The 15,394-nt window shown below is 37.2% G+C and overlaps 1 protein-coding gene across 6 annotated transcripts in view; it reads left to right on the forward strand.

Moving 5' to 3' along the window:
• Positions 1-15,394, forward strand: part of ctnnd2b (catenin (cadherin-associated protein), delta 2b) — an 80,054-nt gene that overhangs the window by 8,531 nt on the left and 56,129 nt on the right. For 4 of the 6 annotated variants that reach the window (XM_056744188.1, XM_056744190.1, XM_056744191.1 and 1 more), the window contains exon 2: positions 8,296-8,423. In XM_056744188.1, the coding sequence (XP_056600166.1) occupies positions 8,301-8,423 (123 nt within the window). In that variant the 5' untranslated portion in view covers positions 8,296-8,300. Of the gene's footprint in view, positions 1-8,295; positions 8,424-13,904; positions 14,098-15,394 lie in introns of those variants that run through there. The other 2 variants (XM_056744189.1, XM_056744194.1) reach the window with 2 other exon arrangements.

Below are 15,394 nucleotides of genomic sequence, written 5' to 3' on the forward strand. Positions count from 1 at the left end.
GGTAGCCCATGAACGCCGCATGCGCAGTAACGTTTGTTTATGTTGTCACTTGAAACTGTTTACAGCCTTGATAGTTTTTTTCTTCTGGCTTTTGTATTTAGCCTTCAAACTTCATAAATTTGTGGTAAATTAGTAAAGATTATATGGGTAGACAAGACTTGTGTGAGTATCAATAACATTTCTTAATCACAGAGCTTTTTTTGCAACCCTTTTGGTCGAGGGAACTTAGTTGCAACTAATCTCCATGTTAGCCTACAAAACTACATCCTCCCTGCGGGACTCTAATTTACAGCATTATTAAAAATGTGTTGAAGGTGAGTATTTTTCACACATATGTGCTTAGGTAGTCGCAACGAGTACAGCCACGGTTAGCACTTCATTAGTTCTTCATTAAGGCTTTGATTCATCTGTAATTCACGTTGAAGCATGCATTAGTTCAGGCATTAGTACTGTTTTTCCTCTTTTGTGAAGTGATTTCTGATAAAGGTAATAAACACAGAAATCATTTGTAAACACAGCTTTCAGCAATGTCAACCCTTTCCAGCTGCAAAGTCATTAATCCCATACTAGACCAGGACCCATATCGAGCCAAGTGCTTCAACCCAAAGCTGCACAGGCATGACAGCAATGTCATCATGCCATGTTTGAAAAATTCAAGTCGCAAACTGATTTCCCATGATGCATTTTCCAGGCTTACAGCCACATTGCAAATATATCTTCTGTCATTTTTCTGACACATTACAAACATCAGTTGTCTCTGTCGTGACAGTTTTAGACACATTTGAAAAGTTAATCATAAGCTTACGTGTAAAGAGCATAAACAATAGAAATCTTGTTTAACGTTACAACACGATCAGTAATTTTGATTCAATTTCAAAACGCTTAATTTCAAGTGCTTGAAAACAGGAATTAAAAAGCACTGCAGATTGTAACTAGTCCACCGCTTTTCTTTCCTCAAGAAAATTTGCCAGAAAGTAATTAATTCATTCATTTTTACCGCATTAATTTTGTAAATGGACCCCAAAGCTTACTGGAATAATTGTTTCAATTATGGACCGTAATATGCAGTGGCCTTACCTTTAATATGCTGTTGTGTAATTCTTAAGAAAAATAAAGAGTGGAAAAGGTGGCCATTGAATGAAACAAAATGTGCTTGAACATCACCACCAGAGACCATAGAGGAGAAAAGGCCTAATAAGCATTGGGCCTGTTTGATCACAGCAAGCCTCACATAATTACTCTTTATCATCGATGTCACGCTCAGCTGTCCTCTGAGAACACGATTGGAGGAGCATTTTAATTGCCTCACATTTGCACTGCTTCTCAATGTATCGTTGACATTTCAAGCAAAAGAGACATTCCTTGAAAAACTATACATTTCTTCCCCAAGACCTTGAAGTATTCATTAGCTCTTAAACCATGTAATACGCGGTAAGAATTGCCATACAGTGAGTCACAAATCACTGTGCTTAACAAGATTTATTGGACCACCTGTCATAATAAAGTGAAAACACTAAATTATTATTATGTTATTGGCATTAGGCTAGTGACAAACTGAAATAAAAATAATCTTTATTCACGTTTAATCAGTTATTTGATCAAAGTACTGTTTGAGGCAGAAAACATTTACAATTGTAGTAAAAGACAAAAACATTTGTTTATTTGTATATTTAGAGTACTTGGAATATTTATTTTTGCTAATTTAACATTTTTCATCCACACAACAGAAATATATTAATTGCCGGAAAAACAGTAATTGGTGTGACAATAATATCTTTATTAGAAAAATAAGACAATCAGCATAACATAAACAAACAAATTTAAGTTGGCTAAGCAAAGTTTAATTACTTTGAAGAATTAAATCATATACGTTGAGGCAACACAAAAGTCTTAATGCATCAGGTTGCCTCCTTTTTTACATTGGCAAAAAATTTTTACATTGTAGACAGCTTTTAGCTGTGGGACGTGGCACAACGCAACGTGACAGCGGTCTCATCTGCTGTGTATATCCATCCTAAATAGTATTCGAAAGTAGAATTAGTATGACCCAAATCGTAGTATGTTGAAAAGAGTATTCCAAAGATTCCCGGATGGTCTACAACTTCTGGTAAAAATTCAAAGTGCGGAACGATGCATACACTAATGGCTAATATTACCCACAACTCACCACGAGTAGGCGCAGTTTAGTGAAACTCCACTGCATTAATAATTTTTATAGCTGATGCGTCAAAATAAATTAACAAATGTAAGTATGCAGTAAACATTGTATACGAAAAAATGAATGAAAAATTCTCACATCTATTTTGATGTGTGTGACAGTTATTGGCCTCAATGTTGTCTGGGCAACAATGGCAACTTCCGGTTCCTGTTAGTATGTACCAGTGCGTGCATATTGTTCTCAATACACACTAAATGTGTATACTTTCCATTACAAAAAACAGTACATACTATAAGTAGGCGAATTGAGACGATTTCATCTTCGCAACGTTACTGCGCATGCGCACTTTTGTGACCCCTAAAAATAGAGTGGCTGTAGATTATTTCTAAAAACAATCAAAGGAACCGTGACTTGGCTTAACTTGTGTCTCTGATATTTTTAATTTAGACTTTGATAACAAGTTCAACTGCTAGATAAATGCGACCAAACTGCAGGACCCGTCAAACAAATTGTTTTTTAAATAAAATGAACATAACACAAAATTCAACAAATAGCTAATTTCATACAATTATTATACAATACAATTATTAAAATAATTAATATGAACATTAATTAAAGAAAATATAAAGTTATATTATTAGACACAAGCTAAACACAAACCGGAAGTTAGCTGGGGGTCAGGCGCTGTCTTCGATGAAATGGTCACGGGCTGAAGGCTACGTCAGTGAATCTCTGTCAGACAGCGCATTAGTATTAACTTCAATTTCGTGCTTGAATGAACAAAACCACAAAAGATTATTTCAGAAAGCCGTTTTGTCTAGCACCTTCGTAAGCAGAGATTTCAGCGTGTTAAATAAAGTCCTTAATGAATCCAAAGAGTTGTGAAAATGGGAAAGGGGATCAGATCTATGTAGAGCGCCAGCTCTTAAAGGGACCGCATTCTTAAATCACTGATGTTAATCAAAGAACAAAATAAAAGAGGAATTCAATGTGTTTTGTAGCTTTAATTCTGTACTTAATGTAGAATGTAGCAAGTGTTTGAGAACTTCAACCAATTTCTGTATATTTCCTACCTGTTAGACATGAGAGCACTAGGTTATACTCTACTTCAATGTTAAATCGCTATAATTAATGTTAAAAGAATGAAAAAAATATTTAAATAAGACATCAGTTGCAGTACTAATATCAGAATGTTGCCTTTCATTCACAAAATGATGCTGTTAAAGAAATCTGTTTTTTTCATTAATTTGGAGATTAAATGTTAAAATATTAGAATGTAAAAGTATATTTAAAAATGTTATAATATGTGAGATGAATCATGATTTTTCGTTATTATTGATTGACAGCACTAGTAAAAAATGATCAAATATCAAGTATTCAGGGATATCAACAATAATTATTTTTTAGCATTAGAAATACCACTTTGACTGAAGTGCTTACACATACTGGTGGAATAACTATTACAGAAACATGCTATTGTTTTAATAAATGTAATCCTCATATTATACTTTCCTGGTACAATATAAATGTTTACAGGTAGCACAGGACAGCGCTCATTTATACTTATTACAACACATTATGTTATGCCTCATCTCTGGGTTTTGTTTAGAAGCTCATAACATCATCTCCCAGTGTGCCAGCTTCAGAGAGAAAGAGATTAGTTTCCTTTAAGACCTTATTGAACATTTTAATCTTCCAATATGCTCAGAATTGTATTGCTGCTTAATGTTTTCAGTGTGTGTCAAATATGTCCACTGTCAGAATACAAAAGGTCTGATCAATGTATGTATGATTGAGGAAGCCATTCGCCCTTTTTGTTATGTTCAGACTCAGAGCATCAAGATTGTAGCGCATGTTCTAAATCAGTGTTTGTCGTTAGTTTTACAAAACAATACATGTGAGGTGCACAAAAGTGTTTTGGGGGATTTTGCCACTGGCACATACAGTTATCTCATATTCAATATTTCTAATCTATAAATAATAAAATGTTTAATCTTCTTAAAATTATGCTTCAAGTGTTAATGAACAGCCCAAATTTCCCCAGTCGTATTTTCTTATCAAGTTTGGTATCGTCTCAAGAATACTATTGTATAACTTAGAGCGCTGGTGGATGTGGGTGTGCCAGTGTGACATGATCTGTGTCTTTTGTTTGTGCATTTTGATACTTAAGCATCCAGTGGGGTCTGGTGACTTATAGATGTGTACCCTGAAGCACCCATGATCCTTGCCAATGGCAACACCAGTCTCTTCAGTACTTTACAGTGTAGGTAAATATTATTGTAGGTTAAAGAGACAAAGCAGGTCTATAACATCTGGTGTTTTCACAGGTCTTGAATGAAATTTGTTTTGTTGTAACTGGGAAACGTCCGATGGGACTAAAGCGTTGTCAAAAACATATGGCTTTTGCCTTAACGGGCTTTAATTGGGATGAAAATACATATGCAGGGCAGATGTCTTCAATGAGACGAGGGTTACGGATAACAAGATGAGCAGGTTGTTGAAAATAAGATTGCGTAGCATTCATTGTAAAACAAATTGGATTAGTTGACATCTTGGTTATACTGTCATCTTGTTGTTTTTATTGTCCTGTTGTCAGTGTTGGGTGTAACTAGTTACTAAGTAATTAGTTACTGTAATTCAATTACTTTCCCCTTGAAAAAGTAAAGTAAGGGAGTACTCGTATGTTTTCTGTAATTTAAATACAGTTACTTTTGATGTAATTAAACTAAATACTTTGTTAAATATATGCTTGTGCAATAGCGTTATTGACTTACTTTAAAATCTGTGCTTTAATGTATAATTCTCACATTTGTAATACTTTGGTTGGTCAGTTAATAATATTATTTGAATGAATTCAATAATCCGTTTCATGTTTATTCTTGAATCACTAAACTAATCAAGGTTGATGTAGGATATAGAAAGTAATTAGTAATGAGTAACTAAATACTTTTTGGACAGAGTAATTTGGACAGTAATCTAATTACACTATTGAATATGTAATGAGTAACTAGTAATTAATTACTTTTTCAGAGTAACTTACCCATCACTGCCTGTTGTCCTGTCAGTAATATGGACTTCTTATGATTTTTGTTTTTTGTAGAGACTGTGCATCGGGGGACATCACATGACTCTCTTAAACCTTTATCAAATATGCACCTCATATACAATAAACACTTACTCCGAGTTGAAGGAAGTCCTGCACAGCATTCTTGAGAAAAACATGTCTCTTGAATTTATTGTTTGACCTACCGTAGGCTAGATTGTATGTAAATGTGCAGTATGTAATCTATGTGTTTATTTACATACATTCAGTAATATTAGCGTGTGTAGCAGTTTGCCATGCTGCCACACCTTGAATCATCAGTATTGTACTGTCTCAGCGATATAATCAACTGAAAGCCTCATAGTTGTCTTTCTGGTGTGAGAGAGAGACTGTCATAATGGATTGATGTCTCTATGGCAACAGCAGCCAGTTAGTTGGCTTAGGCATGATGTCATAGGCAAATGAAGCATTCAGACATGTGCAGCAAAGCCCCAATAGAAATATCTTCTCTCTTGTAGTGCTTTCAGCAGTTCCAGGCTTGATTCTTAGCATGTCACAAAATTCTCCATTCACTATCCCTTTTCAGCTATTTGATCTTTGAGCCCATACCAGAGAAGCTAAAAATGGCTGAAGCAAGCACAATCATTTCAGACAAAAGTCACTGGGTAAGCACAATACGTGTGCTAAATGAAAAGGAAGGTTTTGTCACTGTAAATTAAAAAGAAGTCATTAAAGAAAGTAGATTTAATACCTTGCTAACAATAATGACACAGGCTCCTCCTCTTTTTCCTATATTTTGTGTTTTACACTGAAATTACGGTTGTGTTACTGGACTCTCCTTTGTACTGTGTAACTTGGAGAGTCAGGATCATTTTAAAAGACGTTTTAGTAAAATGACTGTAAATGTTCACTGAGTAGCACAGGTCTGTTTCTAGGGCAACTGTGGCCTTGGAGTGATTGTCGTGGTCATGTGACCCATAATAATATTAGACCCTTTTACCTGTTTTTTCTATTTTTTTTCTTTCTTTCATTTCCCACTCAACACATACAAGCCCGTATATATTGGTCTTTTCAGATTCTAAAGTATAATAAGTTAGAAATGTTTGAATCAAGTGCAATGCAAATATTTGACAATGCACTCAGTTTGTGTACTGTGGTACAAATTTGTTCATGCACGATTTGCTTCCAGTGCACAACCAGTTGTGAGAAATTGCACTTAATCCACCACTAAATACATTTAAAGGGCAAGATTTACTAAACCGGTGCGAAAGCGCAATACATATTTTTTTTGTGGGTGAATACTAATAAGGTGCACATAAAAAAAAACATTGACAAAATATTTAATTCGCAAAATGAACAACTCAATCTACAATTTAGTAAATACAGACAGTAGTTTTTTAAACCAGAAGAGACGTTTGCGCTGCAAGCTGTGAGTAAATCTGGCCCGAAGTGTTCAATATTCAAGTGAACAGATTTTTATGATGTTTTACTGTCTATTATTTAAAAAAACATATACAAAGTAAAATTATAAGTTGACACATGGGCGCCGTAAAGGGGTGGAAGGTTAGGACGATTCTAAGGGCCCAGGCTGATTTAGGGCCCAGAAGAGCAGACCCCCTTTTTATTTTCCTATTTGTAAGGAGCCCAGAAATTTTGGTTTCCATAGGGCCAGAATTTCTGGTGGCACCCCTAAGTTGACATGTTTAAATTATGTCTGTAAATAAGTTGAATTCTACAACCGAAAATCCAGGAAATTCTCTGCATGTCATTGTTAACTTATGAGAATTAAAATACTGGAGATAAATGTTTATAATGTATAAACTGGTATTGTTGTCAATAAAGAGCAATGAATTAAATGTCATTCTTCTATTCATCCAACACAGTCTCACAGGAATTCGTAACTATTTTACGAGGTGGCTGAAGTTCAGTTTATACTCGTTCGTAGGACCTGCGGTGTAGCCTACGCAGAGCTGTGTACCCTAGGCGTACCCTACGCTGTAGCCTGACGCGCACCTCTCCAAAAATGTAACAACGCGTCAACTCAATGCGGACCCTAAGTGGACCGCAAGCGCTGTGATTGGTCTGTATGTCACATAAGACATCAAACTGGACGCAAAAGTTGTATAATAAACACCTTTGAGTCATTTCATATGCTGTCACGAAAGTATCAATCAAAGGCAGATGGATGACTAAGATTGTTCAAAAAGCTGTAATCCATCTTAGTTCACATGCACCAGCAGCTGGGAATAGCATTAGTTCATCTGCCGTGTTCTCGTCTATTCTACATGATCTCACTTAACCCACAAGACATCAGTTTGACCCAGAAAAGTTGGGTCACAAAAGCTGATCCATTCAAAAGCTTTTGGTATTAAATTGAACATTTATCAGTGATTTTTTTCCCCGTTTCACCCTTGTACCATTTATTTCATAGATTGTAAAGTTGGGATTTTTTGTTTGTATATTTTCTGTACCACCTAGAACAGATGTGTTCACAGTTGTGCATGTTAACTGTTGTGGTTGTGTGAAACTGCTCTGCACGCTGTGTTAGAGCTTGTGCTGAACCTGAGCAGCCATTTTCTCTCGGCTCCCGCCGCGTGCAGACTGTTTTGCAAGGAGGCTTTAAATTTGGCCGGTTTGTTTTTGGGAGGGAAAACTGGAGAAGAACCTAGGGGGCCTTCCAAAAGGACCAAAGTATTGTAGCAGAGCTTTGTTACTTCAAACCCAAAGTCTTTTCTGAAGCTGATGTTTACAAATCAGTGCGTGACAAGACGAGAGTGTCTGGGAGTTGCAAACCTCAAGAGATAGAAAGGAACAAAGTAGGTCAAAGACATAGAAAGTAAAAGAGAGAGACAGTTAATTAAGTATTGTGTCTAACAAGCATTACGTTGTGACAAACAATCACAATGTGGATCAAGCTCTCCGACTGGTATTATGACAACTGAAAAGTGGTGAACCGCAATTTTTTAATCAATTTAACTGACAGTCTGTCATGGGAAAGGATCTGTTTAAACTCATTACTCTGAAGCATAAAACTGTCAAAGCTTTGTGGATGTCATAGTGCATACTTTCTGACTCTGTTGTCTTGGTTCCGCAGAAGTAATGCCAGTGCCAGACCAGCCCTCTGAGAACTCCAGCATGTTGAGCCCAGTACTGAACGCCTCCAATGGAGACGGGTCCGAGACAGAGACCACTTCTGCCATCCTGGCCTCTGTTAAAGAACAGGTGGGTAAAAGAGAACCTTCAATTTGTTGACTGAACATCCACAGAAGTCCAAGAGTGTATCTCTGAAAGTCACTCATTTTCACAGTGCGATTACCATCAAAAGCTATGATATGCAACATTTCTTCCCTCCCATTTTCCAACTCTTTAATTAGAAACTCTCTAAATGTTTAAATCCAGTAAACAGTAATTACACCGAGCCGTGCCGGTCTTTAGATGACAAGCGTATGCCATCTGGCCTAAAGAGCAGCAAGGTCTGGTAGGTTTTGCATTATCCTGTGCTGCCGGTTACATTTAGCGCTTTGTGTCTCGGATTCACAGATACAAATGGCGCTAAATGGTTTCCGATGATTAACGGCAGTTGCGCCTCAGTGTCATGCGGTTTTGTGAATGAGTAGGAGGATTGCATGTTAGTTTTGGGGTTGTGTGATGTAAGAAACATGCAATATTTGACATGCCATGTCGTAATCGGGTCTTTACGCTACCTGGCCACTCCGCTGGAGGGTATCTGTAATACAACTGGTGTCTGACCTTCTTTACCTGGCCTGATCTGTCAGCAATATTGAAACATGATAGTAATTGCTTGTGACCTCCTGCCATGAAAATTCTGTTGTTTGTGAAACACATTACAGGATTATTGCACGTGTCAAACTGTGACATGTGATAATGGACAGTATTTCTCACTTGTGCATATGTGTCTGGCTTGAGGCTATTTTAGTGTCAGCGTAAGGCCACGTGTAGATAGAAATGGATCGTGACAAGGCCCTCGCTTATTGCTAATGTTTAGCTTGCACCCCTTACTCTTAACCACAAGACTGAAAAAAGCGACATGCTCTCAGGGTTGAACATCTACACTGGGAGTGTTAAAGTAGGCCACTGCCATGGGCTGCTGTGAGCCCGTCTAATAGCTCTCCTATCAGAGCGAGAAAAACTGTCTGCCATCTTTTTTTCAAGCATTTCACTGGAGGCTAGTGGGGGACAAGACCGACTTCCTGTGCAGAGTATTTCTCTGAGAGCAGATTATGGCCATGCGCGAGGAATCAGCAGGGATGTTGCGATACAATGTTATATGGTAATATTGTGATTCCGTATTGTTCTTGGACTTTTGGGCTTTGGAGCTATGTGCTTTTTTAACCCAACCCCCACGACTTTGAATTTGGGTTTAACATGACAGTATGTAATAATGTTATAACATGAATAATATGGCAGTCAATGAATAAATATGTCAACCCCATATTCCACAACAATATGTTAAACCCTGAATTTTTACTCAGTTAAACATCCTAGAGCCTGGTATAACTAGGAACATTTATTTTTCAGTATACCAAAGACTATGAAATGTTTAGATTTTTTGTTGTGTCATTTTAAATAATTTCAAGTCTCGTGGAAGTTTGTTTACACTCCCTTAAAGCACCAGCCCTGCTCTAAAAACTGTCATTCTTACGTTCCACTTCTATTTAATGGTAAAGTGTTACTTTGTGTATTTAAATATATGTGTCAAACATGTTATTGTAAACAGGTGCTGCTGGCATGATATATGTTCAGAATATACACAGACAAATGACTCTTTACGAACTTGTCTTATTGTCTATGTGCATTTATTATGACAAATCTTTATGATAATTTTTTATGACAAATCTGTGTCCTCCACTAGATGGCGATCTCCCATTTAGAGTCATAATACTAAAAGGAGTTTATCACAGAGGTCATGATCACAGATAACCGCGTATCAGAGATTTGAAACCGACATAGATTGCGACGACAAAGGCAGCTTTGTAACACACAGCTTTGAAAACTCCTCTCACCTCTGCTATGTATAAAACAATGTTTCAAAATGTCTGGCAGAATGTACTCGTCTCTTGTATGCCCGCTTTGTGTGCAGTTTTCAAGGTTGCACGTGCAGAACACATTCTCTCCTGTGAATGACTCTCTCCCTGTATCACTTGTGCTAAATAGAATCACATATGAGGGTCAGTGCGCAAGCGTCACCACATTACACATTGAATATAGCAGTATATAATACTTGCAATGTACAGTATGTTTAGAAATAGTTCCAACATGCTACATCAGCACTACACAAGACTTTGTGATGACTATCCGCAGGGGCCTTTTATGAAGTTGTTGACTGTGGTTTCTTCTACTCTTTATTTAAACCTTTATCTTATCTTCTTGGTGCAGTGTGTGCATCTCACAGTCATTTTTGAATTCTATGTTATATTTGCAAAAATTAAAGATAACCGGCAATACGGATCAACGATTTTGATGATGTCATCTTTCCTGTAGCTCAGTGGTAAGAGCATTGCTTTAACAACACAAGGTTGTTGCACATACCTATATGCACATACCTATATATAAATGTATATTATATTATAATGTAAGTCGCTTTGGATAAAAGCTATTGCCAAATGCATAAATGTAAATGTAATCTTGCACTTCAGCTTGTCATCAGAATCCAGTCTGTGTTTAAACTAATAAAACCATATAGATGGTTTCAGCCTTTTTATGTGGGCCAGACTTAAAGGGGTCATATGGCGCCAATACGTGTTTTTATGTGTATTTGGTGTGTTATAAGTTGCCCATGCATGTATTAGATGCGTAAAAAGTGCAAAAAACTTAGTGTCGGAACAAAAGCGAGTGCTCACCCAGACCTCCCTGAAACGCCTCATTTAAAATATGAATATTAATTGATATGAATATAAATTAAATATAAAAGAAATTGTATTATTAAAGAAAATGTAATAAATATTTTTTAACCGACCACACAGACCGGAAATTAACTTCAGGCCAGCCGCATGCGTCCGCTGAAACCATCAATAGACTCAATGCATGATCGTTTAAGTGCTTTTGTCTTAGCCAGCTCAGTTACATCCGCCAATTTTTCACACAGTCATATTATACAAACACTACATCATACATCAACAACCAAAAAGGGAAAGGCTTTAGCTTGACGTTTCAATCCACATCCTCAAATATGAAAAAAACTAAGTAAACCTTTGCACTTACTCAAGGGTTGATCACAGAGGCACTCAACAATGCTCAGCTGTAGTGCTGTCTGTTCGCAGAAATTTGACAGTTTTTTTAGTAAACATGTAGTTTAGTAAACATTATTGTTTGTTGAGAAATAACCTCAGGGGGAAGTGGCCTAGCACGCAGGCTGATTCATCTTCACCCTGGGTGTATATACAGTCTATTGACCTTTTTCACATTTCCGTGTTTCACAGCCGCAGAAGTCGTCATAGTTGGATAAACTTCTATAGCGAATGGGAGACTACACAAATATATTTTTTGCATCATCATTTGCTAAAATAGCAAAAGATAAACTCAACGATAGTGCTTTCACTACTTTCTACAAACATTTATAAAATAGAGAGTCTGAGGACATCAGTCAAAAGAGAGAATGATGTCAAATTTACCGTGACTTTCATAGACGCTGTGTAAGAAACACCTTCGCATTAGCATTAACTAGTTTTTTGGAATTTGATGGAAGGGTAATCTAATACAAAGTATAGTGTCAACACTGCATACATTAAAAAAAAAATATATATATATATAAAAACTTTGGAGGATTTACGATGCGTCATCACAGGCTTGTGAAAAGGTCCATTGGCTGTTTTGTGGGGGAGGAGCCACTCATTATGTCCCAGTCCCACCATAACTTCCTGTTTCAATGGAACAAAACTGCACATTTCAAAGGCACTTCAATGGCTTTTCTCTTAAGTTATTTTAATTTGGTGTTAATTAAAATAGTTTGTAGCCACTATTGAAAAAGAAATGACCACTAAGTAGTATTGGCATTGTTATACAAAGGTTAATTATAAGCACTGCAAGGTCCTTTTGGAGAAAATTCCAACAGAATTCATAGATATCTTTCAAGTGCTGGTTAAGCCAAGGTTAAATATATTATTTCTCCATTTAATTCTTTCTCAGTTTTTCCTCTTTTAGCTTAAGAATGTTAATCAGCTCATTATATCTCAGTCTGATAGGGCAGAGTGATTTGCTTTAGCCAGAAGTAAAGACGCTTATTCCTTTGGTCACAAAATAATTAATGTCACATATTAAACCTTTTAATTATGTTTAGCGTTACAAAATTTCTAGGTTGAGGCTTTTTCGGCATCTCCTTCAACTGAACAAATTATCAACAGCAAAGAGATTTTTTTAAAGTTTTTCCTGAGGTATATTCCAATTGGACTTGTTATTGCAACAAAGGATATGTTTAATTTTCTCTTAAGTAAAATTTGCAGCACCTTCTCATATAAAGCTCTTTATTTTCATCATATCTGTCTGAACACAATTCTGTGCTTTCTGTAAAATTCTGCTGGTGTGGTCAGGATGTGCAGTGGGTATAGACTCATTAAGTTCTGTGAGAATTTTAGAAATTAGGTTAAACCTTAAAGGAACTCGTGAGATGAACCCCCGGTGGCATTTTGCAATCAAACAGACCAATGAAGAGCCTTAAATGTCAGACTTTGTCCACAGGGTGCAATTAAACATTTAGATCAAAAGACCACATTCTGCTCTTGAAGCAACAGAATCAATTTCTCCGTCCCTTGGCTGTTTATTTTTTAAACACAGGTTTAATGGTTGTTTCTAGAGTTAATATGCAAGTTAAAGGGATAGTTCACCTAAAAATTGAAACTCTGTCATGAATTACTAACTTTCTAGTTATTCAAACCTTTATAAAATGATTTGTTTGGTTGAACACAGAGAAAGACATTTGGAAGAATGCTTTTAACCGAACAGTTCTTGGACCCCACTGACTAGTAGGAAAAATGACTATTGTAGTCAAAACTGCCCCAGAAGTGTTTGCTGTCCTAAATTCTTAAAAATATCCCCTTTTGTGTTCAACAGAGTAATTTTTCCTATTGTTGAACTGTCCTTTAATGGGGAGATATACTGTATCTGTTCCGTATCCTCTATTGTTATCTTATGAGAATTTCACATATAAAATTGCTGATTTATTGGATTTAAACAATCGCTTTGATTGCAGCATCGTGTTAAGAGAATGCTGTTAAAAATATTTGGTCCGTGTGATGCATCTGTCCTCATCAACCAGAGCCGGAGACCTTTTCTGTCTGCACGGAGTGCTATATTTAACCGACTTTTGTGACAAGTGGAAAGTGAAGGCTGCTGCTCTCTGCTCAGGGAGTCTGTCCATCGCAGACTACTGAAGCAGAACAGCCTGTTGGGATCTCTAGAGAAAGCACAATGCTTAGCATGGCTCAGTGGAACGGTGCTTTTTTGCTGCCTGGACCAGCAATAAACACCTCTTTCTGTGCCATTCCGCAAGCCTTTCAAAAAGTCCCCACAGCTCCCCCCCTCTCCTCTTCAGAGCGGGACACAGATGGCGTCAGAAAGGGAAGAGTTTAGGAGGAGACGGAAGAGTGACTGGGGGGCAGTGGTATTTGGCTGGCTGGCTGGTGGGAGGGACCCTTTGTGATGCAATGTTGCATACATAATGCCAAAGGGGTTCGAAATTCGCTGTTGCCATGACGACCTTTGTGCCTGGCTGCACTCCACTTTTTCTGCTGGAAGGCAGTCACTAGCAGTCTAGTAGTTTCTCTAATGACTTTACTCTCGATGAACGGAGATGAACGCAGTGTAGTGGAATATTGATGCGACGGAAGAAACACGGCTCGTTTTCGGCGAAGGTGGATTCTAGAGTATGGTACATGTGCCGGTAAGAGAGCTTGGGTTACATTTTCGAAAGCAACAGGTGGCTTATTGTTGAAAGAAGGAAGGAACTTCATGCTGTTTTGGAGAAATAGATGTTTTAATCAAATAAAGAAAGTTGTTGGTCTGTCAAATATGAAGTTATTTAAGTACTTTTTAAATAAACATAAACTAAAGGAGGTTATGATGGGTAAGGTTATGATCGTTCGCACTGCAAGAGCAACAACGTCACAGTCTGTGCTAGCTAAAGTGTGCTCACTTTAGCTTGCACAGTGTGTGGTTTGCATTGGCTATCATTCACAGTTCCAGAATGTCGCCAAAAATTCTCTTCTGTAAAAATTTCATGAATTGAGACTCCAGATTTTGCATGACGATTTGTGAAGTGTTTGAAAGCCGCAGTTAGCACCTCTTTAGTTACGCCGGCTGCATGTCGCCGCAGTCTATAGAGCTCACTTCAACACTGAATGGGCATTTTTGTTTCCTTCATCTGGGTCCATGCCCAAAATAGCAGGTGATGCGTTCCGGAGCGCTCTTGGGTTTAACTCCTCCAGGGATGGTCTTTGACCTTGTGGATGAGCGAACACATCCCAGACTCCTCATAAAGTGGGGACGTTGCATCGAGCATCGTCCCCAGGCAGACGCATAGTGTGAGACTGGATTTCCACAGCGATTACTTTAAAGAGGAGCGCTGGGATTTTATCTCTGATTTTAAATCGACAAGTTTGTCTTTAAATGTTAGCCGGTGCATATCTAATTAAGTGCAGAGCGAGAGAGTTGTGTGAGTTCAGAATACTGTCTGTGGTTTCTGAAGAAACTGTGCGGTGTGAATGAAGTGTTTAATTTGCTACTTTTTAAAGGCAATTAATTCTTTATGGCTTATCAAAGCTTGCTCGTCTCTTGACTAAGTTATAATTTATGTGTTATGTTACATTTTTTAATATGGATTGGAATGCTCTTAAACATTTTTACAGACAGTGCTACCGAAAAGTTACATTTTGTAGATTATTAAGATCTTTTGGTTCGAGGGATTTTGGTCAATATGGGAAGGAAAGAGTAACCACCTCTTAAATATCTCAATTGTTTCTCCTAGACACTACTGAGATTCAGAGGAGAGGAAATTGAGATGTAAAACGTGAAAAGACGTAAACGTTATTTTCTGTGGTCTGACATTGTAGTCAAATTTGCTCTATACAAAATGTCTAATTATGCAATACGTATGTCATCCATATAAATGTTATAGCACTATGTCAGAAAATCTTTCATTTTTGTCTATATTTATTCCAAAATAAGTTGATACCTAAATA

The sequence above is a fragment of the Triplophysa dalaica genome, chromosome 3 (assembly GCF_015846415.1).
Source record: "Triplophysa dalaica isolate WHDGS20190420 chromosome 3, ASM1584641v1, whole genome shotgun sequence".
Classification (NCBI taxonomy): Eukaryota; Metazoa; Chordata; class Actinopteri; order Cypriniformes; family Nemacheilidae; genus Triplophysa; species Triplophysa dalaica.